Here is a 24,816-nt window from a genome sequence, read left to right as displayed (position 1 = left end):
GACGCAAGGCGCTTCGTGCGGGAGGTAGATTTTAATGGGCTTCGTAGGTCCATGCCCAAGTCCTCATCCTGCTGAGGGCGATAACTGCGCAAGCGTCTCCTCTCCTCCTCCATTGTTCTTTTCAGGGTTGTTTGAATGAGGTTGGTCTGTTCGATATTCTGTGCACCCGGTCAGCCCGGATGCCGCGGACCGCAGCAGACTGCCAAAAACTCTGCTCTCAACTCTGCGGCCGCTCTGCGGTATGAGGCGATATTTGTAGCACCACCTCCAATGCTACTGACAGTGTAGAGAGGCTACAGCAGGTGCAGCAGACTGCCAACAACTCTGCTCACAACTGTGCTGCCGCTCCGCGGTATGAGGCGATATTTGCAGCACCACCTCCAATGCTACTGACAGTGTAGAGAGACTCCAGCAGGTGCAGCAGACTGCCAAAAACTCTGCTCACAACTCCGTGACCGCTCCACGGTATGAGGCGATATTTGTAGCACCACCTCCAATGCTACTGACAGTGTAGAGAGACTCCAGCAGGTGCAGCAGACTGCCAGCAACTATGTTCGCAACTCCGCGGCCGCTACGCGGTATGAGGCGATATTTGTAGCACCACCTCCAATGCTACTGACAGTGTAGAGAGACTCCAGCAGGTGCAGCAGACTGCCAAAAACTCTGCTCACAACTGCGCTGCCGCTCCGCGGTATGAGGCGATATTTGTAGTACCACCTCCAATGCTACTGACAGTGTAGAGAGACTCCAACAGGTGCAGAAGACTGCTAACAACTCTGCTCACGACTCCACGGCCGCTCTGCCGTATGAGGCGATATTTGTAGCACCACCTCCAATGCTACTGATAGCGTAGAGAGACTCCAGCAAGTGCAGCAGACTGCCAACAACTCTGCTCACACCTCCACGATATTGTTTTTGGCCATCAGACACGCTCTATTGGTACAATAGAGCTTACCTTTGGGCACATTAATATCTGCATGGAACAAACCTAGCACACAAATAATAGGTGTATGTGGAAGGGAAAGACCCACCACAAGATCTATATGTTGAGTAATTTCATCCCGAAATGATTTAACCTTTTGAAATGACCTAAACATATGCAGAGCAGTGCCTATATAGAGACATATAGGCACTGCTCTGCACATGTTTAGGTCTCTTACAAGACATACATGTATCGTTTTGGCTCAACTTACATGGCCACATTTTCCACAGAGACCAATACACATAATAAATGATCCTCTGCTGGGTAAAACGCAGATCTAAATCTATTTGAATTCTACTAGGTTATGAACGTATTCAGGTCCATTCAATATCAGACAGCCTTTGTCCCAGATCGATTCCCAAGCAGCTCTATCATGTTCAGAAACAGTACCGAACTCGGGAGGAGTCAAAGGTGTATAAAGCGTAGAGGCAGAAATCTACATACTTTTTGATAAATTTATAATCATGGGTGGAGCATGCATACTAGCATGCAAGGGTGAAAACAATGTACTAAAAAGGTTTTATAATTCAAGATAACGCCGGTTCTCAGTTAATCGCAATTCATATTTAAATCATTAAAAATGAAAAGTCCAGCAAGCTATGACCATCATAGACTTGACCTAACTTCCATATACTGTAAGGGTGTCGAAGTAGGAAGCTGACACAAGGGTGGCATGATAATTGCTATAAACTTTTATGTATAGTAAAATATACCCTCACACTACCCCTGTCTTCTAAGAGGGGTTTCCATGACTCACATTAAAACTAAAGGATCTATCCAATTGTCTGTCAAAATCAGTCTATCGTCCCATATCACAACCTACTTCTATCCCTCACACTACAACTAAAGAAGAATTACTCGCTTATCCTGGTATTCGGTGATGTCGCAAAAGTGTTATTTTGTAAAAGAATGCCAGAGGGAATAACTCCCTTCCCCTGGCTGGTGTTTCCAATAAAACCTTTGTTCAGCTGAACTGTAGGGACCAGGAGAATTACTCCCTTATTCTGGTGTTGGTTTGTACCTTCCAATATAGTTCACAACAAAGCCAGGGGAATAACTCCCTTCTCCCGGTGTCTCCTGAGTATATTCAAAGACTTCAATTTCTTCTCCAGGACAATTAATCTCTTCTCCTGGTGTTTGAAAGTTCTTTTCCGTATCTGTTAACCTGATCTTTGTTTTGCCACTCTTTCACAATATTACCTAAGTCCCAAATCCTCCTGTGGGTTTCAGTAGACCTATCTCTTCCACTGTGACGAGGAAGATTTCCTCAAAGATCTGCTTCACTGGCGTTGGGGTCCCAGACCCGTCTCTATTTGTCAGTGGACTTATCCCTGCCACTGCGATGACGATCCTTTTCTTGGATGCACAAATCTTCTCTTTGAGAGTCAGCAGCCTTGAGGTTACCACCAAGAAGCGGAAGCTTTTCTCTGAGGCACAATTCTTCACTTGGAAACTCAATGATCTTAGGTCCACCAATGAGATGATGAAACGTTCATCAAATGCACAAATCTTAATTTTGAGGTTTAGTGGCCTTGGGTCTACCACTGAGACGAGGAAACTCTCCTTGGATGCACACATCTTCACTGTGATGTTCTGTGGCTTTGGGGCGACCACTGAGACAAGGAAGCTCTTCTCAGATGCACAAATCTTCACTGTGAGATTGAGTGGCCTTGGGGCTACCACTGAGACAAGGAATCTCTCCTCGGATGCACAAATATTCATCATGAGGTTCAGTATCCATGGAGCTACCACTTTGACGATGAAGCTCTCCTCGGATGGTTCTTCCTGGGACTGGGGTAGGCATCTCTTCTGCCTTGCACAACTTTGTTGTTCCCTGGACATTCTGCGTCTCCCAGCTTCTTACGGTGTCAACGTCGCTGTCCAGCCAAATGGCCCACATCGCTGAGGTCACGCCACCGCTTCTCCCAGCTGGGCTGGGTCTTGGGTCAGCTCCTTCCTGTCCTAACAAGGACTCCCTCAGCGGGTCACCAGCCTCCTGCTTCCACTCTCTCTGGTCTGCCGACAGGATTTGAAACTCCCGTTCTGGAGGGTTTCAACACCTGTTACCTCTCCAGGCTGAGCTTGTCAAGTTCCTCTTTCCATCATCTATTCTTATACAATATTGCCAGTCCCGCCCTAGTGGATTGTCAACGTCCTATACTGCTTTTAAGGGCCACCTCGTACCAGTACTAGCACAGTGAGTGATCTTACTGTTTTCTGTGCTCTTCTTCATCTAGTACTTTCTGTATCCCAAGCATTACAATAATACATTGATCTATTTTCAAAGAAGTGGCTTGGAATGGAGGGGGTGGTTATGGAAAGTTGGGGTGTGACGCTCTTCAATGGACTGTACCCTAGGTGATCGTCCTTGTCCCCAGAGGGGGAGTCCATCCCCATGAGGTCCTCCCACATTAAACCATCCCTAAGGAGACTATTTGGTAGCAGCTGCAACTCCTTAGCCTCATGGGAAAGGGCAACCCCTTGGCGAGAGGTGACGATACCTTGCGAATCGTCGCACTACCTGCCTTTTGCCACGAGATCCAATAAATCATGTGATTATCAATGTTTATTGCAGGGTTTTTCTACAGATTGGAATCTTCACAAAGTAAATATTTGTCCCTTTGTATTTCATTACACTTCTTCCATTCCTTTACATGGGAGGGGTGGTAGTAACAGGCAATTTCTTACATCAAGTGGAATTGGGGAAAAGAACCCTTTCAGTAAGGACCCAATTTGGACTATCTCTACGGTCTGTTCTAATACAATGGTGCAATGTACGCAGGATATAAGAATTGGAATCTTGTTATAGTTTAGGGTAACCAAAACCTCCTAAGTGCACCGATCACTGGAGCACATTCATTGGGATGTTCCCTTTCCCACTGACTCCCCACAAAAACGTATTAAAAAGCTTGTTTGTTTCTATTCGCAGCGTACCAAAAAGAGGCAGGGGCAGCATGCTAAATATATATAGTAACTTTGGGAGAAGTGTCATTTTAATTGCGTTTACCTTACCCCAAAATGTCAGATAAAATGTTCCCATTTTCGGCAGCGCAGCTATTTCAATCAGATGTTAGTGAGAAGCAAATTAATATTCCTGGTAATCTGGATACTGTGAAAAACCTAAGTGTTTTTCCAACCTACTCCGCGGGAATCTTCTACGCAGGTGGCCAGGGGCGTGCCATTGCTTTTGGATCCCAACCCTTGGGGTGGACTAGCGAGGGAGGATCATCTGGGTAGAGAGTCCTCATGAATTGGGGAGGGAATACCTGAGGTTGAGACATGGTATCCCTCCTTCTTGATAATGACTTTTCGAAAAACAACCTTAGCCTTTATAGGGTATATGCAAGCACACTCTCCTCCTTTGCCTAAACACTATACAAATACTGAGACAAAGGGCCTCATTACGAGTGTGCCGGTCCGGTAACAACGGTGCCGGTAAGCATTCTGGCACCTTTGTTATCGGACCGGCACACTCTGAGTTTTGTGAACCGCTACCGTTCTGCCCGCCAGGTCGTACCTATACCGTAATTAGCACCAAGGTCCCTTTGCGGGTCCCAACTTTAACGGCTGGTCTACACCAGCCGTTAAGGTCGGGTCCCGCAAAGGGACCTCGTAGTAAGGCGGTAAGGGTTTCCCGGTACCGCTGCCCTTACCGGTACCGGTAAACCCTTACCGCCTACCGTGTAATGAGGCCCATTGTCTTTTGTTAAGAAAGTGCACAAATGTTCAAGTTTAACAAAAGATATAACTCCAACAAAAAGTTCCAAATGGACAATGCTCACAGTTCCAGAGTGAATGGCTCCCTTCCGCAGGATTCTCTCAGCCAAAACAAAAGTTAAAAGAATAACCAAGTTCTTTATAGTTCAAGAGGATAACTCGCTGCTCCTGTGTTGCAATTTATTCTCGGGGAAATGACTCTCTTTGCCCGGCCTTTTCCACATTCAATACAATTTCAAATCTTAAGGGCATGAGTCTTCCTTAGGATTCTTCTTTGAAGATAACACAACTTAGGTGCAGGTCCAAGACTTGCAAGACACCAGGTGTACTTCCTGCCAGGTTCTTTCACACAACACAATTCTTTATGGTTGCGGATCCCAGATCCGCTCTTCACCTGGTATACTCTCCTGCCATGTTCTCTCATACAAAGCAATTCTTTATGGGTGTGGATTCCATATCCGTTCTTCGTCTGGTATATTCTTCTGCCAGGACTTTGTTATAATTTCTCTTTCTTACTTCAGTACAAGGGTGCATGTTTCTTCCCCAAGTTACTTTATGGCAAAGTACTGTGATGATGAAGATGACACTGATTCAAATGAGGATTACTGTGGAAGTCAATATTTATTTCGAAGCACATAAAATTCATAGAAGACATAAGGAACATAGCAAGAAAAAAAATGCATGGCAACAGAACATGCAGAAAACAGTAATAAAACTATAAAAACATTTTTTAAAGTGCTTTTGTTAGTAAACCATCAATAGGTTATTATCGTTGAGCCCATTGAAACCATATACATTTCAACTGTTTTTTGCAGCCAACTGCATTGTTGTTTCTAAAAACATATATACAGCCACTGCAACCTCTCTTGTTGGCAGTAAATGTTTACATTTAATGGCCTCCTTAATTCTTCGGCAGTTAGGGTTACTCTCTTTCCCCGCTCTAGGCAACCAATTCACACTTCCAGGGTCTCTTTGCCTTAGTTTCGGCATTCCCTTCTCCCATCTAGGTTCACCGACCTCCTCTGGATTCTCTCGCTTCATTCAAACTCGAACGGCTTTCCCGAGTCAGCGTCACAGAGCGTTCTCACTCCTTGTATCGGAACGAAGTCAGTCCTGGCTTCCAGTTCCCACCACAACTTACTTCTTCTTCAGGCGCCTCCGTGGACAACCGACACTGCTTCCCAACGCGGCCGATGCAGAGCTCGCCTTTCCGTTTTTCTTCTTGCTGACAGTGCTCTCTAGCCACAGCTCTCTGTCCCATCTTCTTCCTGGTTCGCCCAACCGGCTAACCAGTGCTTGGATTGGCTCCCTCTCTCACCGCCACCACCCACCTACCTTCGGGGTTCGTTCCCAGACTGGGGCGCCATCTGATCTGCACCCTGCGCCTCTCGACAGCATCCAAGCCGACGCTTGGAAAACAAAAGTCTCAATTCCCAACTCGCGTTGGGGATAGTGGAACTCCCACAGAGATTTCTCTTGCTGAGCCTTCCTCGCTCGAGCCTGCTTTCCTTCCACTTCTCTTGTGTCCTTCTTCTTTGGTGCTTTTAAATGTCCCGGCACTATCTGTTATTTTACAACCTCTAGAGCGCTGCATTGTCTTTCCGGCTCCAGTAATCTTCGTCACTTCAGCCCTCTTCCTCTTCTCAGTGTTTTCATTCAGCTTGAATGTAACAGGGTTCTTCCTCATCTCGCCCTTCTCCTTGCCTATAACAAACGAGGAGTTAGGGTTACCTAACAAGTCTAGCTTAAGCTTATTATCTGCACCATCATAAAAAATAGATGGGGAAAATGACTATAACAGCTGTATACACTTTTACCCCTAGGATATTCTAGAGCGTGCACAAATGGCTTTGCTGGAGGGCCGGATGTAATTTGCAAGTCTTTTGTGGTGGGCCTGACTGTCTAAAGGGGTGGTGGTGCAGGCGTTTTTTGTGCCAGAAAAATGACAAAATTAAGTGATAGAATAGGTGCATTCCGAAATGCACTTATTGACCTAATTATTCTCGTATTTCTTCATTTTCTGGGAAAATACTTTAATATTTTAATGGAACATTATGAAACAATAATGTTTGTTAGAGGAAAAGACTTGAGGCCTGTGGTTATAATTATAATTGTTCTTTTATAACGCGCTTAATACCAGGGACCAGTTTCTAAACACACGCCCTGGATTCGAACCTGTGTTGCTATGCATTGTCTTGCTTCCAAGACAAACGTGTCGCCCCTGACAAGGATGCTGACAATATAACCCAAAGCCTGAGGTGTACTGTTTGCCTAACTGTGATTGTGTTTTCTTTTAGTAGGCTTTTTAAAGAAAAAAATGACATCGCAGTTTCACTTATGCCAATATCATGTCCATGTCAACTGTCACGCTGTATCATAACTACAATATCAAAAATGAAATAATATTATGTGACGAAAAACACTTAATGTTGAGTTTCAGATGCTGTCCCCTTAAAGCGTAAGTATTTTGTGCTTTTGAAGATTTTAAACATGTTTAAGAAAAAGCCACTGAAGTTTAAGGAGTTGGCAATTAAAATAAATCAAGCTTGCAACCTTTTGCCATTCACTTTTTGTCCAAAATGCAAGACCTAATTTCTTTTTCACGGTACAAATTAAGCAATGCCTACATGTCTAGGGAGGATAGCTCGGGCAAAGTGCTTGCCTTGGAAGCAAGACGACACAGAGCAACACAGGTTCGATCCCCGGGTCCGTGCTTAGAAACCTCTGGGTATTAAGCACGTTATAAATAAATAAATTAATAAGCAATCATATTTTTCTTTCACTTGGTTTGGTGAATTTACAAATAACCTTGCTCTCGGGACATGCACGCAAGACTCTTAAGTGGGCTGAAATGATAGAAAATGCAGCAAAATCGGCTATTTATGGTGCAATCCAGGACAATTTGGGGGCAGGGAACCCCCACCCTGGACCCCCTGGACTCCCACCCTGGATACCGTGCAAGGGTTTGAATGCGTGAACCAGAATCTGGTCGATTTATCTCAATTGACACAGGCAAAATAAAAAAAAGGATATTACAAAAAGGCTGCTGGTATGAAGCCAAACAGAAAATAGAGGTCTACGTCAGAAATGGTCCCAAGGTAGGTAAAGCCAACCTCAGAACATTCAGGGCAGATTTCGAAATCATTTGATTATATGGTGGTCAGAATTCAGGAGAATGGGGGCTGGTCTGCCCAGATCACAAAGGCGAGCATTACACTGGGAAAATATGGAGGGGCTACCAAGTCCATTTTTCACAAACACTGCAGTCGTGCTATCGCCCTGTTAGGCAGAATCCTGTGCAGTTCCCTTGGGGAACACTGCAAAAAGATTAAGACCACAGGAGTAAGCAGTAAACCCAATTGGTAGCAGTCTGTACCACCCAGATTTACCTGGTAGCTGTGGCTGAGCAGTCAGACTTCTCTCAAGAAGAGTTAGGCAGTATATACAGCATATACAATAGGGCTAAAAACACAGTAGAACAAGCAAACACTGACCAGAGCTTTGTATCAAAAGTACATAATTATTTAACACACACTTTAGAAAATACACTAGCACTATTAATCAAAGCAAGTTCAAAACACAATCAGAAAAGTATACACACCTCCCTTACAATTACTAGACAAGTCTAAGTCAAAACACCACTTTTTGTCAAAGGTGAGCGCGTAACTTAGATGGCACTCCAATAATTAAATAAAAGGGAGAGAAAAAGGCAGGTCATAAAAATAAAACAGTTCCCAACACTTTTAAGAGACAAAAACAAGTTAGTGAAGGCAGAGTCTACTGTAGAGCCAAAGTTCATAGGCCAGGCCCACTTTAAAGGGAGCAAGGTGAAATGTGCCCAAGATCACACAGTTGAAAAATGCATTCAAGTCTTTGTAGAAATGTTCAAAAGAGATTGGGGTGGTTCAAAAGATAAAGGTAGAAGGTCTGGGGACCAACCCAGTTGGAAAGCCAAGGATGTAAGGGTCACCTTGAGCAAACCCAAGAAAGGGAGGTCAGGTGGAACACAGTAGCTTTAAAGTTGAGTAAGCTCCAGCGGTGGCAATTGTTCCTGGCAGCGGGTGCAGTTCGTGGTTTCGACCAGGGGAAGAGAGGATCTCGTCGAGGAGGAAACTTGGAGTCGTTGCACTGCCCAGGGAATAAACCAGCCGCAGAGTTCGTCGGTTAAAAGGTGCGTTCCTGCTATTCGCGGTCACAGTGGTGAAGCTTGGCTATCCGGCCGCCGGGGTGCTTGGCACGGGCGATTCGACCAAGAGACGTCCTGGAAGGCGAAATGGCGAACTGGTTGATCCCACCAGCTCAGAGGAAGAAGACTCTTTCAGTAGAAGATCTTCTCTTGTCGTCGTGAAAGTGGTGAGGTCATTGCAGCAGGGCTCCACCAGTTGCGTCGTCGTTTCAGATGGCTCAGCTTCTCCCCTCTTCGGATTTCTTAGGTCCTGTGGCGACTTCTGAAGTTCCAGTCCCAAAAGCCCTACTTTTATGCAGAAAAACCCCCATTCAACAGCCTAGCTGTCACTCAAACATGCTAAGTGGTGAGCCCGGCGGCTCACCACTGACCCAATCAGAACAGAGTGCGACTTGGGTTGCTAAGGCAACGCAGTCCAGGGTGCCAATTCCCCCACCCACACATCCTGTGGAACCCAGACAGAGTGGCACCAGTTGGAGGGCTTCTGTGGAGAAGCCCGCCAAAAAGTTGAACAAAGGGCCCGACCTTGGTTGGAGTTACAGAGACAGACACGAACGCCATTTTAGAAAAGAGTTCTGGCAAAAAGACCCAACCGGGGATTTAATATTAAATAAATAAACTGGCGGTATCTTTAACATTGCACCAAAAAGGGGTGCGTTTAAAATCAATGGGAAAATCCCATAGGAAATATTCCGGTGGAATATTTTGCGTGGTAACCACTGCCACCAGCCAGAAACTCGACAAGGGGGGACTGGACAGTGCCCCCTTGGAAACAGACCCAGGGGCAATTGAATTAACCCCTTCCAGTACTTCCACAATATGATGGTTTGTACTGGTTCTGTTCACAATTTTGGACTAATAAAGTCAATGGTGACTTTACATGCCTTGGGAGACAGTAGTCAGTCCCAGGGTATGGAGTCTATGGGGTCTATGGGTCACTGTGACACCCCTGTGTTACTGCACTGAGGGTGCTGTGTAACACATACAAAAAACAGATGATACCCTATGGAGTAAAAAAAAACATAGCCCATAAGCACACAAAAAGTCAAAGACATGCCTCAAATCATGCCTAAGAGTGGGAGGAAAAGAGTCTCACTCTTAGCAGGAGAAAAAAACAAACCCCAAAAATCCAGCAAAGCTGCTGGGGGACTCACTAGGTTTGGGAAATTAGCCTTATAAGAGAATTCTCCCTAACACGCCCCAGCATTTGACCTATACAGAAAGCAGGCTTTCCCAGCAACAACCTATAGTGAAGAAATCTGGGGCTGCGATAGCACAAGTGTCCTTGACATTTTGGAAAACAAGCTTTGAAAAAACTTGCTAATTCTCCCTCAGAGTTTGCCAAGCACGAGCTTGGCATGTTCCTGTAGGAGATCCAGTGGCCATGAAGCCGGTTTATTACTGGATTACGTTATGGCGCACAGAGGGTCTGGGAAAATATCACGAGGCTCTGTCACACCTGTTGACCCTGGAGGGAGGTAAAAAAAAACCTTAGATGGGTTGCACATGTGAAGAACACACTATTTGCTCTCATCGAAGGTGGACATTGGGTTAATCCGATAAACCTAGATGGCCAGGCTCTTAATGAGATAAAACCAAAAGGTCAGTATTCGATCAAACAAACTATTCGAAGAAAAGCCATATAGGTTGAAACTAGGCCCGGCATACCTTCTTTATAAAATGGTATGTGGTTTCAAAAAATATCTTGATATTATCGTACCACCATTTGCAAGGCGAATGTTTGTCCGCCTTAGGCTGGGATCTTGCCCGTAGCTTCCTTTACCAGATCTTGGAGTACTTTGGGAAAGGGTGATTGTCCCTTGTGTGGTGCTGAAAGCGAAACAGTGATTCACTTTTGTTATATGTGCCGTGACCATTAAATTGAGACGATTCTTTTTAAGGCAAATTGTTAGGACTGATGGGGTACGCAATGCACATGAGGCATTGAGCTTTCTAATATACTCATTGGCACTGCATGTACTTTTTTGCAACCGCACGTTATTTGCACAGAGCCTCAGAGCATGGATGGTAAGAAAAAGAGCTATAGAGTTGTCCGGGTCTCAAAGGTCCGGCAAATGGTGATATACAGGACATGTGCACTTTAGATTGTTACTTTCCCATAAAATACCAGTATCTCCCCCTTCCCTTTTCAGCGCAAGGCTGTAAGATTTCTCTCCTTGGATACCTTTGTGGGTTTAGTATATTTGTGACATGTTTTATCTACCTTTTATGGAACGTTGATTAGTACTGTATTTGTCCTGCTATTCACTTTTTTTTAATGAAATGCCAAATGTATTTTTTTAAGACTAATGCTTTCCGTTTTTAGATTCTAATTAGTATTCTTGCTGGAACATGTAATGAATTGTACCTCTTTAAATGTGTTCTGTTGTGTACTTAAAGGTTAAACACCGAATAAAAGTTGTTTGACTGATTTTGTTTTCTTAATTTAGATGTATATAAATAAACGAGGATGAAGGTATCAGACTCGTATTTCTGTGTTGCTGTGTTTCCTTTCTAACTTTTAGAGAGGAAATTAAAGGGTAAGGGTGTGTATTATACTTGAACTCCTCTGGCCTGGAGGGCCATAAATCATTATATGAAGGGCCGCATGTAGCCCGCGGGCCGGGTTTTATGCACCCTTGTTCTAGAGTAACCTTACAATGATCCATGTAGGCTTGGGGAATTACAGAGGGGTAGTTAGGGTCTAGGGGAAAAGGGGGATACCATGTTTCACCTGATGATGTTGTGTCATCCCCATGAGTGTTGCCTGCCCCCATGTAGTCCTCCCTCAAATAGCCACTCCCAGGGTCAGGATCAGGTAGTAGCTGCCATCCCCTGGCCACGTGGGGAGAGGCTATCTCAGGGAGAGAAGTGATGACCTCATCAGATTCATCATATAGTGTTGTTTGGTTATTAATTGAGTAGTATTTGCTCTCCTTCAGTTCTATTGGCTCCTCCTATAGGTGGACTATGTTGCCCAAAACACTTAAAGCATTAAAACATAATTTCCACTATAACAGAATTGTGTAGTGGATAAGGAAATAAGTATATAGAATGTCGATGGACATACTTTGATAAATCGGAATTGAACTAGGAAAGAAAATAATGTGTCAAACGGTTTTATGAATGAAAAGCATGTTCAAAGACTCTCCGTTATCTCCTATGGGGATGGAGCATAAAGTAACACTTTTCACAGATGATGTTCTTTTAACATCAAAATGTTTCTTAGCTCTGTTCCAGCTCTACTGACCATTGCCCCTTCTGGCCTAATTTCAGATGGTGGCTGGTTTGGATGAAAGCAAGTTTTTTAACATACATTTTCCTGACTCCTTTTTTTTTGGCGGATCAATATTTGGGTGTCCTTGTCACTAAACACCCCTTGGAACTGTATGCAACCTTCTTTCCTCCCACCCTGCTTTTCTTCTGAATTATATAAGACCTTCAATCTTGGCATCAGTTAAGATGTCTATCCTCACACAGTTCCTCTATCTATTCTAAAGACTGTGATGGAATGGTTGAAGAGGGGCGGGGAGCATTGCGAGAAACCAGACAGTGTCTCACCCGCTAGTCCCCGGCGATCAGTCATCCAGGTGTCCAGGACACGCCCATCACTTTTGGATCCAGTTCCTGGGGGTAGACCAGTGCGGGAGGATCACCTGGATGAGGGGCCTTCGGGGAGTGGAAGTGGGGCACCGGATGGTGAGACGCGGATTCCCCTTTCTTTAAACACCTTTTCCCCATGCTACCAGGTAGGATACATAGGAACTCAAACCCCCCGCTTCTCCGTCCCGACAAAAACACGTTCTCACGGACAGTTCACTGTGAGCGACAACGGAGCCGTATACTTGACATGTCCCAATACCATGATCAGGCAAGGTCAGGCAATTACTGATCATTACACACACCTGACTTCCATCACAGTTCCCCACACGGATAAAAGGCGGAGCACGAATGCACACTTTGAGCGAGGAAAAGCACACGAGGAGACAGCAGTTCCAAGATGGCAGTTAATTACAAGGAGAAAGACGGCGAGACTAGAGAGGGTTGCAAGGAGGGAGGTACCCTTGACCTCTAAAGACCGTTACTTTCGTAAACCTTGGAAAGTAAGAAGCCCAAGACCGGGAACTAAAGCTGAACAAACCTAGAGTGTGCATCGTAAGTACCCGGGGCTCTCCCGCGTCAATAACCAAGGCAGACAGGAGAGATTGCGCCTTGTTCCTGTCCTTGGCTCTTACAAAAAAGCGGCACCAGTAAAGAAAGCACAGCTGGTGTGTCGGAGAGACTGATACCAAACCAGTTTATATTTGAACCAAGGTTGCAAGCAGCAACATTGTATGAAGAAATCCAAAGAGGACAGTGTGTGAAAAGCATGTGAGAAGCGATGCAAATATAATTGGAAACTAAAGGAGTTAACAAACTTTGGGAGGCCAAGTGACATAGTGCATACAGAGTGATACAGCGCCACGTGGGTGCTCATTCAAAGGTCTCTGTTAGGTATCCAACTGAATGACAACTGTATTGTAAAACGGAGGTTTGTATCAAAGTGGTCCTGCAACGGGTCAAGCTAAATCCTGTGCACTGTGCACATTCGACAGTCTTTGATAAATCAAGGTGAACTACAATTAGTCCGAGCCCGGATGAGGGAGACTAATTGAAAAAGGAAAAGGCTCTGAACCCGGCTGAGGGGGATCCGGGGTGAACTGTGAGTCACCCGAGAAAACAAACATTCTCTGAACTTTGTAAAATAACAGGGATCTGTACCCGGAAGATGGGGACCCGCAGTAACGATCGTAAAATAACAGGGTCCTGAGCCCGGCTGAGGGGGATCTAGGGTGTATCACCCGAGTTGAATACTTGTAAGAAGAAAATAACTTTGTGTCTTATTTGTTGTACATCAGGCCCTCTGAATCAAGAGACTTTTGATGAGAAAAGAGACTTGGGCACAGAAGGCCCTGTTGCTGGAAATAGAACTGTATCTTGTGTCGAAGAAGCCAGAGTGTGTGCTTTGCTCGAGTGTACCGCCTTTCCCCGTACTGAAAACATGGGAAAGGGAGGCCAAAGGCCCGAACATCCTGACATATCATTTTGTGAACACTTCTTTCTTTTTTCATGAACATTACCCCCACACTATTTGGTTCGTATTAGGTGCCTTTTAGTCGCGCAGGTGATCACAGGAAGTTTCCTGATAGCTTGTCTATACATTTTCTTTAGATTGAATATATCTAGGTCCCAGGAGTATTTGTATTTAAATGAGATGAGACATGTGGTTGAGAAGTGTTGGATTAAAAGACAAAGAAGCACTTGCACACCAATATTTAAATGGTGATTCAATGAAAGATAAGTATGAATTAATAAAATATAATGTCATATATGTTCAAGGTGCAGGGGAGAAAGACTCAGCCTTTGTATCTAGGCTGGAAAAATACTACGAAACATGGAAATCCAAATTATGGAAAACTACGTCCCCTGCACACTTTCTAAAGGCAGAAAAGCCTAAACGATATTGTCAAAGATATTCAATACATAGGTAGTGGCACTTTCAACGTAGATATTCACAAGGAAATAAGTAGACTTCTTATATATGAAAGTTCATCAAGAAATTCAGTGACTCCTTTTCATTAGAGAAAACATTCTTCTCCTTTTATTAATAATTTCAGGTTGGCCCAACGTGTTTCGAGTTTCATATACTCTTCATCAGGGGCATCAATTTCAACAATAATTTCACAAGGATCTATAGAGAACAAACATTAATCAAAAGTTTATCAATTTAGTTATTTATAGAAAATAATAGCATAATTTCAAACAAAAAATTTTTTGTTAATAATCACAAAACTTGTTAAGTAGAACATCCTTTCCCAATTGTCATTAGAATCCTAATGTTGCTTATGTATATATACCTTAACCAAAGAGCATTTCCCCATTTTTCAACAACATGCTTTGTTTAAATTCGATTTTTAGGAGCACTATGTGTCAAAAAAGAGGATGACAAATTTACTCAGTACCTTCTGTAAGGTAAGGATAGGCTTAGTGTATTCATAAATAACAGTACTCAACCTAAATTATTTAAAGTATTTAAAGTGTGTAAAGAATAGTAGCAGATTACCATGTTTAAACAGGTCCTCGCATGGTGTAGACAGAAAGCTGTTGCTTCCTAACTAGGTCTAGGTGTGGGCATGCTAACTTTCAGAATCTTATCTAAATGCGGCGCAGGCTAGTGTTTAGAAATCTGTCTAGGTGTGGGCATGCTAACATTCACAATCTTATCTAGATGCTACGCCGGCTAATGTTCACAATTCTAAGTGTGGCACATGCTAACATTAAACTTTCATCTAAGCGCAGGCATGCTATCCTTCAATCAAAATCCTATCTAGATGCGACGCAGGCTAATGTTCACAATTCTAAGTGTGGCATATGCTAGTCTACAGGTTTCACCTAGGTGCGGGCATGCTAACATTCAAAGTCCTATCTAGATGCGACGCAGGCTAATATTCACAATTCTATCTAATGCGGGCATGCTAACATTCAAAGTCCTATCTAGATGCGACACATGCTAATATTCACAATTCTATCTAAGTGTGGGCATGCTAACATTCAAAGTCCTATCTAGATGCGACGCATGCTAATATTCACAATTTTATCTAAGTGTGGGCATGCTAACATTCAGGTTTCACCTAAGTGCGGGCATGCTAACATTCAAAGTCCTATCTAGATGCGACGCAGGCTAATATTCACAATTCTATCTAAGTGCGGGCATGCTAACATTCAGGTTTCACCTAAGTGCGAGGCTTGTTGACCTTGACAAGTATGTTAGTATGTAATGCAAGGCAACTTCTACAATCCTGTCATGAATAGGTTCAGTCTGGGGGTCACAAATCTTTCTGAGTATACCTGGTGTGAGTCTACGGCAGTCTGTTATTGGGAGGTACGATAGAGTGGCAGGGGTTTTCTGGAGTAGAGTAATTGCTCTACTGCCCACCCATGCCACACTCACAGTTTTTGTTGGTGTCTGCTGGCTTCCCCTGCGGACACCTGCAGACACATCTTGGAGCCTCCAATGTCAGAGCTGCCCTTGGCCTTGGGGCCCTTCGCCGCAGGGGCTGCCGGGCAGGGGGCTGCCCTGGGAGGATTCAAGATATGGGGAGGAGGGGCCAATCGGGTGGCCAATCACAGGGTCGGGGGCCAGGCGGGAGGAGGGAGGGAAGAAGGAAATGGAGGTTGGGGACTGCAAGGGGAGTGGGCCTCATCTTCGCCGGGTTTCCCAGGGCAAAATGGGCCATAGCCAGGCCCAGGAGGGTTGCTGGCCCTGCTTACTCACCTGCAGCTGCTCACAATTTTAAAGAGCATGCAGGGAGGCGCCGCTGGTTACACCAGCCACAGTTGCTGCCATTAGCCAATCACAGGGTTGGGGGCCGGTTGAGAAGTGGGAGGAGGGAGGGAAGAAGGAAATGGAGGTTGGGGACTGCAAGGGGAGCAGGCCTCGTCTCTGCCGGGTTTCCCGGGGCAAAATGGGGCATTGCAAGGCCCAGGAGGGTCACTAGCCCTGCGCACTCACCTGCAGCTGCTCACGATGTTAAAGAGCATGCAGGGAGGCGCCGCTGGTTACACCAGCCACAGTTGCTGCCATTAGCCAATCACAGGGTCGGGGGCCAGGCGGGAGGCGGGAGGAGGGAGCGAAGGAGGAAATGGAGGTTGGGGACTGCAAGGGGAGCGGGCCTCGTCTTCGCCGGGTTTCCCAGGGCAAAATGGGGCATAGCCGGGCCCAGGAGGGTCGCTGGCCCTGCGCACTCACCTGCAGCTGCTCACGATGTTAAAGAGCATGTAGGGAGGCGCCGCTGGTTACACCAGCCACAGTTGCTGCCATTAGCCAATCACAGGGTCGGGGGCCGGTCGGGAGGCAGGAGGAGGGAGGGAAGAAGGAAATGGAGGTTATGGACTGCAAGGGGAGCGGGCCTCATCTCTGCCGGGTTTCCCAGGGCAAAATGGAGCATAGCCAGGCCCAGGAGGGTCACTTGCCCTGCGCACTCACCTGCAGCTGCTCACGATGTTTACGCTGAAGACGCTCACGATGTGATGCAGCAGTCATAATTTCTTCCATCCCTCCATATTTATTCTGTAAATAGAATTTTTCGGATGTCGGCAGTATTTGCTGAGTTTCGTTTATGTAGGAGTGTAATGAAACTAGCTCTTTTGGGACCATTTGCGTGGGGGACCGGGACCAGTCTCGCAGACCGGCAAAGGGCAAAGTCGGCATGCCGGCAGTCAGGCGAATGCTTGACATGTTTACGATCAGATATTAGATTAGCTGGCACACGGAGAAAAGAGGTGGGGTTAAGTGCAGTGGCACGTTAGTATGTGTCGAGTTGTATCACAGAGCTAGGGAGTCTACAAGAAGTGAAACTAGTGATAAATAAAGTATCCCAAGCTGCCTCGCTGACAAGCAGACAGTACTTACGGTTGCGTGCACGTGTTGCCCGCTGGTGCCCGTGTTTATTCTGTTGAAGGTGCAGTGGGAGTGGCCAACAACAGATAGTCCAAGTGAAAGTTTGATTGCAGCACGTTCAGGAAAGCAGGCAGGGAGTCCAGCGAGACAGCACTTACAGTGCACTTCCGGTTTTTTAATATAGGCCCTTTTATTTTGACAAGACTCCACTAGGACTTGCAAGGAACTCATGGTGGCAACAGTAAAGACAGACAAAACTGATCACAGTTCAAGGGTGTTTATTGAACAATTAATGCAGTGTGGAAAAGCGCCTAAGCTAAACCTAAATCTTAGATGGGAGCAAGCTTCGACCATCAAATGAAAAATAAGGCAGTCCTAGTGGCGGTGTGTCAAAATAAAAGAGCCTATACTAAGAAAGACCTGTTGCTAATTCCTTACAACTAATTACAGAAAGAGTGTGGGATAGGCTATCAAAATAAAGGAAACAGTGTTCAAATAATAACTCAGGATATGATTGCCTTGAGTTCTCCCTTCCCCACTTTTTTAGCACGGGACAAGGTGGGACTTTGGAGCACAGCACACGCTCGAGCCTTCCCAGCACAAGCTGACAGTTCCGTTCTAGCAGGCACAGCACACGCTCGAGCTTTCTCAGCACAATTCCGTTCCAGCTATCAGGTTCTTCGATGGTAAAGTCTCTTTCCAATTAAGTCTTTCCCTCAAGGGCTTGACGCAGTCCAGAACAAACAAACACAAAGTTCTGCTTCACGTATGCTTTGGGTGACGGCTTCATCCCTGGTCCCCCTCTTCTGGGCGCAATCCCCTCAGTAATTGTATTCAACAAATTCATAAGACAGTTCCCTTTCTCAGTGAACTTTGGGTGACAGCTGTCCACCCCTTGATATCCCTCAACCGGACAAGTGGGACACTTCCCTTCCCATTGTATTGAAATGTTTCTTGATTTCACAAATCTTAATTTTATTTTAAACAGGTTTTCGGGCTGTGACCCTCATTACTGGTTTCCCTCTTCCGGGTTCACTCTTGACACCTTTTGGTTGTCGGTTTCCCTCTGCCAGGTTCACTCTCACCGACCTTTGGTTGTCGAGTTTCCCTCTGCCGGTTTCACTCTCACCTATGGTTATAGACAGTTCATAATGGGACTTTAGACTTCGCCCCTTCTCATTAGCATCTCTCCGCCAGGTTCACTCTTGCTAATCTTTACAAAATACTGTTTCATTTATTAATGTTCAGTATGCCGGATTCACTTCCCTTAGCTTTCACAATCATCTGCCGGTCAAAGACTTTCGAGGGTACAGCGGATTTGACAAGACCCCTGTATGAACACTTTGACCTCTTTTCACCTCTTTCCAAAGGCTTTTGGTTACGGTAGTCTTTCTACCATCGGGTAATCGCTCAGTGTTCCCTGCCTGCGCACCCACGTGGTGCCGGCCTCCTCTGTCGCTGATTTTCCCCCTCTTTAGCTTCTCAAAGTTCAGATTAGCCGTTGGCTACTTTTCATTCAACACAGTCCGGTTTCTTATTGATTCTCCCCTCAACTCTCCGGCTGTGATGAAACGCTTGCCTTTCTTTATCCTTTGAGTCAAGGTTGGTACCACCGAGACTGACGTCCTTCCCTGGCTTGGTTATCAGCAGAGGAGGGTCTTGCGTACCGTAGACATCTGCTTCAACACACTCTGGCCTTTGTTTGCAGTCCTATGTTTCCTTTTGCTGAGGTTTCATGGGCCTGGCTCGGAAAGGGCAAGATCACTTCTCTCCTTGTCACCCCCTCAGTCGGTGCCATCTTTCTCCTCCTCTTGAACTGCTGTGCTGAGTTAACTCTTACGCCGCGTGGACTGCCTTGCTCGTATCGTGCTCTTGTGCTCCACCTTTTATCCCTCGGAGGAAAGTAAAGGTCTGTCAGGTGTGTGTGATTCGGGTTACTTGCTTGACTCTGCCTGACCCTAGGTTGGGACATGTCAGGTAACCAGTTTTAACATTAGTCTGTTTTTTTTCATAGTACAGCGCCTCAATGCCCCAGGGTTGTGTGGGCACTTTAAAAATGTAAATAAATAAATCATGCACAAAAGTGTTCATATTGGGAAAGGTGGGGATGACATGGGGAATGATATCCTTCATCCTATGGTTGTTGGTCAACTCAGGAGGGTGAGATGGGTAGGGTTTGTGAAACGAAAATGACCAGAGCTTTTATCGTGATCTGAACATGGTGAATTTGGTGAATTGTGGGAATGGTAGTGTGTTGTCTGAGCAGATGAGTGCGGGGAATGATAATCAAGGGGATGGCAAGGAGAATGACTGGGATTCCGGGAGTTGTGGTTCTCAAGCGTAACAGGGTTTGGGCTCCTAGGGGATTTGCCAGATTTGTAGGGGAGACGAATTTGAGTAAGGGAGCTTCTTTGGAAGGAAGAGAGGTAGATGTAGCATAACCAAGGAAAACCTCTGGGACTTTGCCCTCCTCACTATCCACTTCGGTATTATACCGCGTCTCACCTTGGAAATTCCCCCAAGCATAACACTGGGCTCCCCTACCCAGGTGTTCCTCCCTCGCTCGTCCACCCCCAGGGTTGGGATCTGAGAGTGCCAGCCCTCCCCTGGTCACCTGAATAAGGGATTCGCGAGGTCTACCTCTCACAGACTGTATTATTATTATTTGATGGTCGTAGGTAGCTTGCTCCCATTTGTAGATTTAGGCTTAGATAGGCGTTTATCACACCCTTGTGAAAGGTCAATAAACACCCTTGAACTGTGGTCACTTGTGTCTGTCTTACTGTTGATGCCATGCCTTCCTTACTCTATCTACATATATGGTGGACCTGCTCCAAAGTGATGGGATTCTAGCAAACAGTTGTCAAGGCCATAAATCGAATTACTGGGCTCTCACTCCTGAAATCACCTGAGCTTTGCTTTGTGGGTGTCACCTCAGGAAGGAGTATTCCTACTGCCTGGGAAAGGGTACTTTTTAATGTTTGAATCAAGTTATATTGCTTGAGAACAATATAGGGAGGTGGTAATGAGAGGGTCATGGACTCATTGCTTATACTGTATTACATTATGCTTTTGATTGTATTCTAGCAAACATTGTTCTTTTCAAGTCCTACTTTTATGTTTCTTGTTCGATGATGAGGTTGGGGTATTTGTTTATTTATTGGTTATTTGTTATTTGTAATGCGCCTATACACAATGCCTATGCGCAATGTGTTTCGAGGTGCAACAAGGCAAAGCAGGTGAGGGGGGCAGGGATGACCAAACTAAACACGGTCCTACTAGGCCTTGTAACATTCGGATCCTGCAAGTGTAGTAACGAGAAGTGTGAGGGGATACAAAGGGGGTAATGCTGGTCAGGGCGGAAGGGCCTGTGGGTTAAGTGCCAGAGGAGGCCAAGTGGACATAGACAGGGAAAGCAGAGTGTGCAGGGGAAGGGGTCCATGAGCTAAGTGCAACCCATTGTCACATTGTCTCTTAATGGGATTAGAGGCTGGATGTGTTGCATCATAATAGTCCCTGCCATGTAAACTGAGAAGGAAAGAAAAATGTATGGGCAGGTATTCCCTTGGGTTGGTCAGCCATGGCTGCTGTGTCTTGGTCACCACTACACTCCTCCCTGGTTAGAGGCTTGAGACATACCTGCTGTAGAAAGGACCCTGGGGTCTCAATTTTGGTGTTGCATTCAAGTCCAGCTGCCACGTCTGCTGAGACACCATCTCCGGTGCTCCATATGCTAATACAGTGCTCTACCACATATGGTGCAGTTGATCAGAAGGTCCTGGTGTGTATGAGCACACTTTTGCTGCAGTCTTTAAAACCTCTGTTGCGTAGCAAGGTCAGGAAAGGGAGGCGAGCTGAGGACGAACTTAAGACTCACAGGATTCATCATTGTTCACTCAACCCATGGATGGTCTCACTGATGTTCCTCTTCTGCTCTTCCAAAAGGGGTGAGATCTGCTGAATTCTGATAAGAAGGGATGGAGGTTATTTTTTGTCGTTGGATGTGGTGCTGTTATCGCCAATAAATGATGAAGAGAATGTGCTCTTTTCACTGTGCTTCCGTACCTGTCAACAATCTTGGCACTTCTGATGATGCAACAACCTCATGAAAATATGCCCCCAGGTGATTTTTCTCTGCTTATGTATGCAGATTTGCTTATATCGAGCTGGCCAACATTGGTTGGCTCAAGCACCAGAGACTATGATAAAATGCTGTTTACCCTTTTCGGTTTGATAAAACACAGTCTATGTACAGAAAATGTAATTTTACATGCTGTAAATTGTTTTATTCTTTTTCCATCTGTTCTGTTCTTCATTAAAATAGTTTATTTTTTTATGTATTCAGATGACTCCGAACAGCCATATCATCCTTTGTGGCCAAATTTCCCAGTATAATAAGAACGTACCATACCCACCTCCTTTGCCCACTGAGACAGAAGCAATATTGACAGAGCGGAAGATAACGAGGTACGGATATTCACTTTGTTGTTTGCTCTTTGATAATGGGCAAAAGCCTAATCCCACTTTGTGTTAGATGCTTGTCTGATTATGACTCTCTGTACCTGTTTCTGGAAGCCTCATAACCTTCTGCTGAACTATTGGTAACATAGATTAGCTCAGCTCGGTGCAGGATTTTCTTTTTAATTTGTCGTATTGCCAACTACAGTATCTGTGAACACTGTTTTCTTCATAATTGGAAGAGATGTTGGAGGTGTCATTAAGCGGTTCCCTTTTCAGAAATTACTTTTTCTGTTTAAGAAAGGGATTCCTATACAAAAAATATTTGAGCTTTTTAAAGATGGGCACAAGATTGTCCTGGTTATTTTGATAAACCTTAGGATGCCACCTACTCCCTACCTGTCATACTCAACCTTGTTATTTCTTTTCTTTAATGCTGCAGAAGGGGTCGTCATAGCTATGCCGATCATATCACATCAGCCCGCCTACCTGCAATATCAAAAATGTCAACATTCCCATCATGATGCTGTGAGGAGTTTAGTCATTAAGGAAGATGTTAGTTCCCTAGAGTAAATACAACCTCCACATTTCAAAAAGGCAATCGTTTTTTTTATTTAGCGAGAGAGCATATATTTAATTTGGGATGATACGCTTTTCAGGATAAGTACTTTACTTTAAAGCAAAATTAATGGAGTCACTTTTTATAGCTATTCATATGATTTGACAGAGGAAACCCTTTTTTTTATGTTAAGGTTTCAACCTATAAAAAGGTTAAGTCTGCAAATGTTGGGAATCCCACTGTGTCCAAATTAGCTATTTCCTTACATACAAAGTCCATCATACTACAAATTAAATTTTAACACACACTACATTACAAGACCCATTTTGACTATAGCATAAATGTAAACTACATGTTATTTAAAGCGAATGTTGTTAAGTAGTGCTGTAGTGGGGTTAACATTTAATTTGTTGTGTGATGTACTCTGTATTAGAGAAATAGTTCATTTGGACAGAGTGTTTCTACTATTACATTGGCCTTGCCAATCTTTGTAGACTTTACATTTTTATAGGTCATAAAGTAACTTTTCTTTTAAAAAAAGTGTTTTTCTCACTGATCTACTTGTTTTATTGTGTTCTTTCTGTGTTAGCTGGTTACGTTTGTGATGTTGTTGATAATCTGTGAATGTGCTTGTGTCATCCGTAGTGCACGTGTTTAGGTCCTTTGGATCTCCAGATGTTTTTATTACAATTCCATCAGCCTTACCCAGCATAGTCAGAGGTGGGTGATCGTGGCAGTCGTACTCTAAAACATCTGGAGAGCTGGAGGTTGCAGAAACCCAGCACATGTTAGTTGCATTCATTTGTTACATGTGTGGTATTATTGGTGATGGGTTTGTGACTGCACAGTGAATTGTTTTTCGGTCTTTTGTTCCTAATATGGTGTTGTGTGTCCACTTTTTTGTTTTCATGCACATTTTCGTTGTAGCTCTACTTTGCAATGATAGTGTATGTGCATGTGTGATTGGCAAATGTGCATTGGAATGTTTGTTTTAATGACATATTATGTGTTTGTGCAAATGCATGTGTGAATACTGTTTCTCTCATGTGCCTAGTATATTCATTGGAGTTCTTCAGTGTGATAATGTTGTGTGGGCGTCTGCACACGCATCATCCGCAAATGGATGTATGCCTGTCTAGCATGTGTTGTATGTTTGTCTCAGTCCTTTAGTAACATGATGGTGTGTGCACGTGGGTGCATACGTCTTCTGCACACTCTTGTAACAGTTATGATACACATGTTGCATGCCTTTTTTGCATAGTAGGTTCATGGGGGCTCTATTGTACAGTGATTTGTGCTTATGCATCAGCCACAAATGTGAATACTATTTTGTTTACATGTGTAGTATATTTGCTGTGGCCCTACAGTGTTATGATGGTGTCTATCTTCTCATGCATCCTCTGCAAATATGTGTGGTTGGTGTTTTCATCTTGAGGTTGTAGAATGTGTTTGATCATGCAACATCCACAAACGAGTATGTCAGTGCGCCTGTCTTATGTGCGTTGAATTTTAGTCGCAGTCAATATGTGTGTGTGCATGACCCCTAGTCAGGCATGTGCAACTGTCATCATCCATGCATCCTTACATCTATGACCCATTCATCTGCCTTCTTATCCATCCATATGCCTGCCGATCCCTCCCTTCCTCTCTCCTTCCCCACTCCATACCTACTCCCTCCCTCCATCCATTCCGCCACCAATGTTCTCTATCCTTTTCTCCACTTCTCTCTCTCTCACTATCCAGCCATCCCTGCTTCTATCTTTGGTCCCTCCACCCCTCCTTCCTTACTGTCTTCCATTGCTATGTCTGTTTCAGTGCTGTTTGTTTCCCGTCCTAATGTTACATTTTTTCAATTTCGAGCAGTGATACATGTTTTGCTCTTTTCCTTTGATGTGTCCTGAGCTAGGCATATTACTTTTTACCACTCAGTGTGTATGTACAAATACATAGTATGTTTGTAGAACACTCACACAGTGAGAGTACCGTACTCCTAGGACCTTCAAAAATCCCCAGTAAAGTAGATAAATGTCGAATGAACTGAAAATGACATTTTCATTGAAACAATGGCTCAGCAGGGCGATAAAAAAGGCAGCGCATTTGGAATCACACAACAATAAACTAATTTGCTTTCGAATAAGTACAAACAGTCCAACTTTCATTTCTAAACACTGGAGTGTTGCGATGTATCAAACAGTAGAACCAGCATCCACCTTGTGCTGGAGCAAGGCTCACAGTTCTTTTTTTTTATTTCACATTTTATTGAAACATTTATATTGCAACAATATGTATAATATGTACAAACAGGCCAGACCAACTAAATGTGTCATGTGTTTGTCAGATCCATGAATCCAGATCTTCTCATGTAAAGCACCCTTCTTTTGCCTACGTAAAATGGCCTGCTCAAGTAGTGACATTTTTCATAGGTCAGCAACCCAAGTTGACCATGAAGGAAAGGTGGTATTCTTCCACTCCCA

General features: G+C 44.6%; 1 protein-coding gene across 6 annotated transcripts in view; it reads left to right on the top strand.

Moving 5' to 3' along the window:
* PTGR2 (prostaglandin reductase 2) overlaps nt 1-24,816 on the top strand; it is a 1,213,270-nt gene that overhangs the window by 790,306 nt on the left and 398,148 nt on the right. For 5 of the 6 annotated variants that reach the window (XM_069638758.1, XM_069638763.1, XM_069638762.1 and 2 more), the window contains one exon: nt 21,671-21,792. In XM_069638758.1, the coding sequence (XP_069494859.1) occupies nt 21,671-21,792 (122 nt within the window). Of the gene's footprint in view, nt 1-21,670; nt 21,793-22,225; nt 22,440-24,816 lie in introns of those variants that run through there. The other variant, XM_069638760.1, reaches the window with a different exon arrangement.

Source organism: Ambystoma mexicanum, chromosome 14 (genome assembly GCF_040938575.1).
Source record: "Ambystoma mexicanum isolate Mex_15411 chromosome 14, UKY_AmexF1_1, whole genome shotgun sequence".
NCBI classification, from domain to species: Eukaryota; Metazoa; Chordata; class Amphibia; order Caudata; family Ambystomatidae; genus Ambystoma; species Ambystoma mexicanum.
This window is presented reverse-complemented; position numbering and strand designations above follow the sequence as displayed.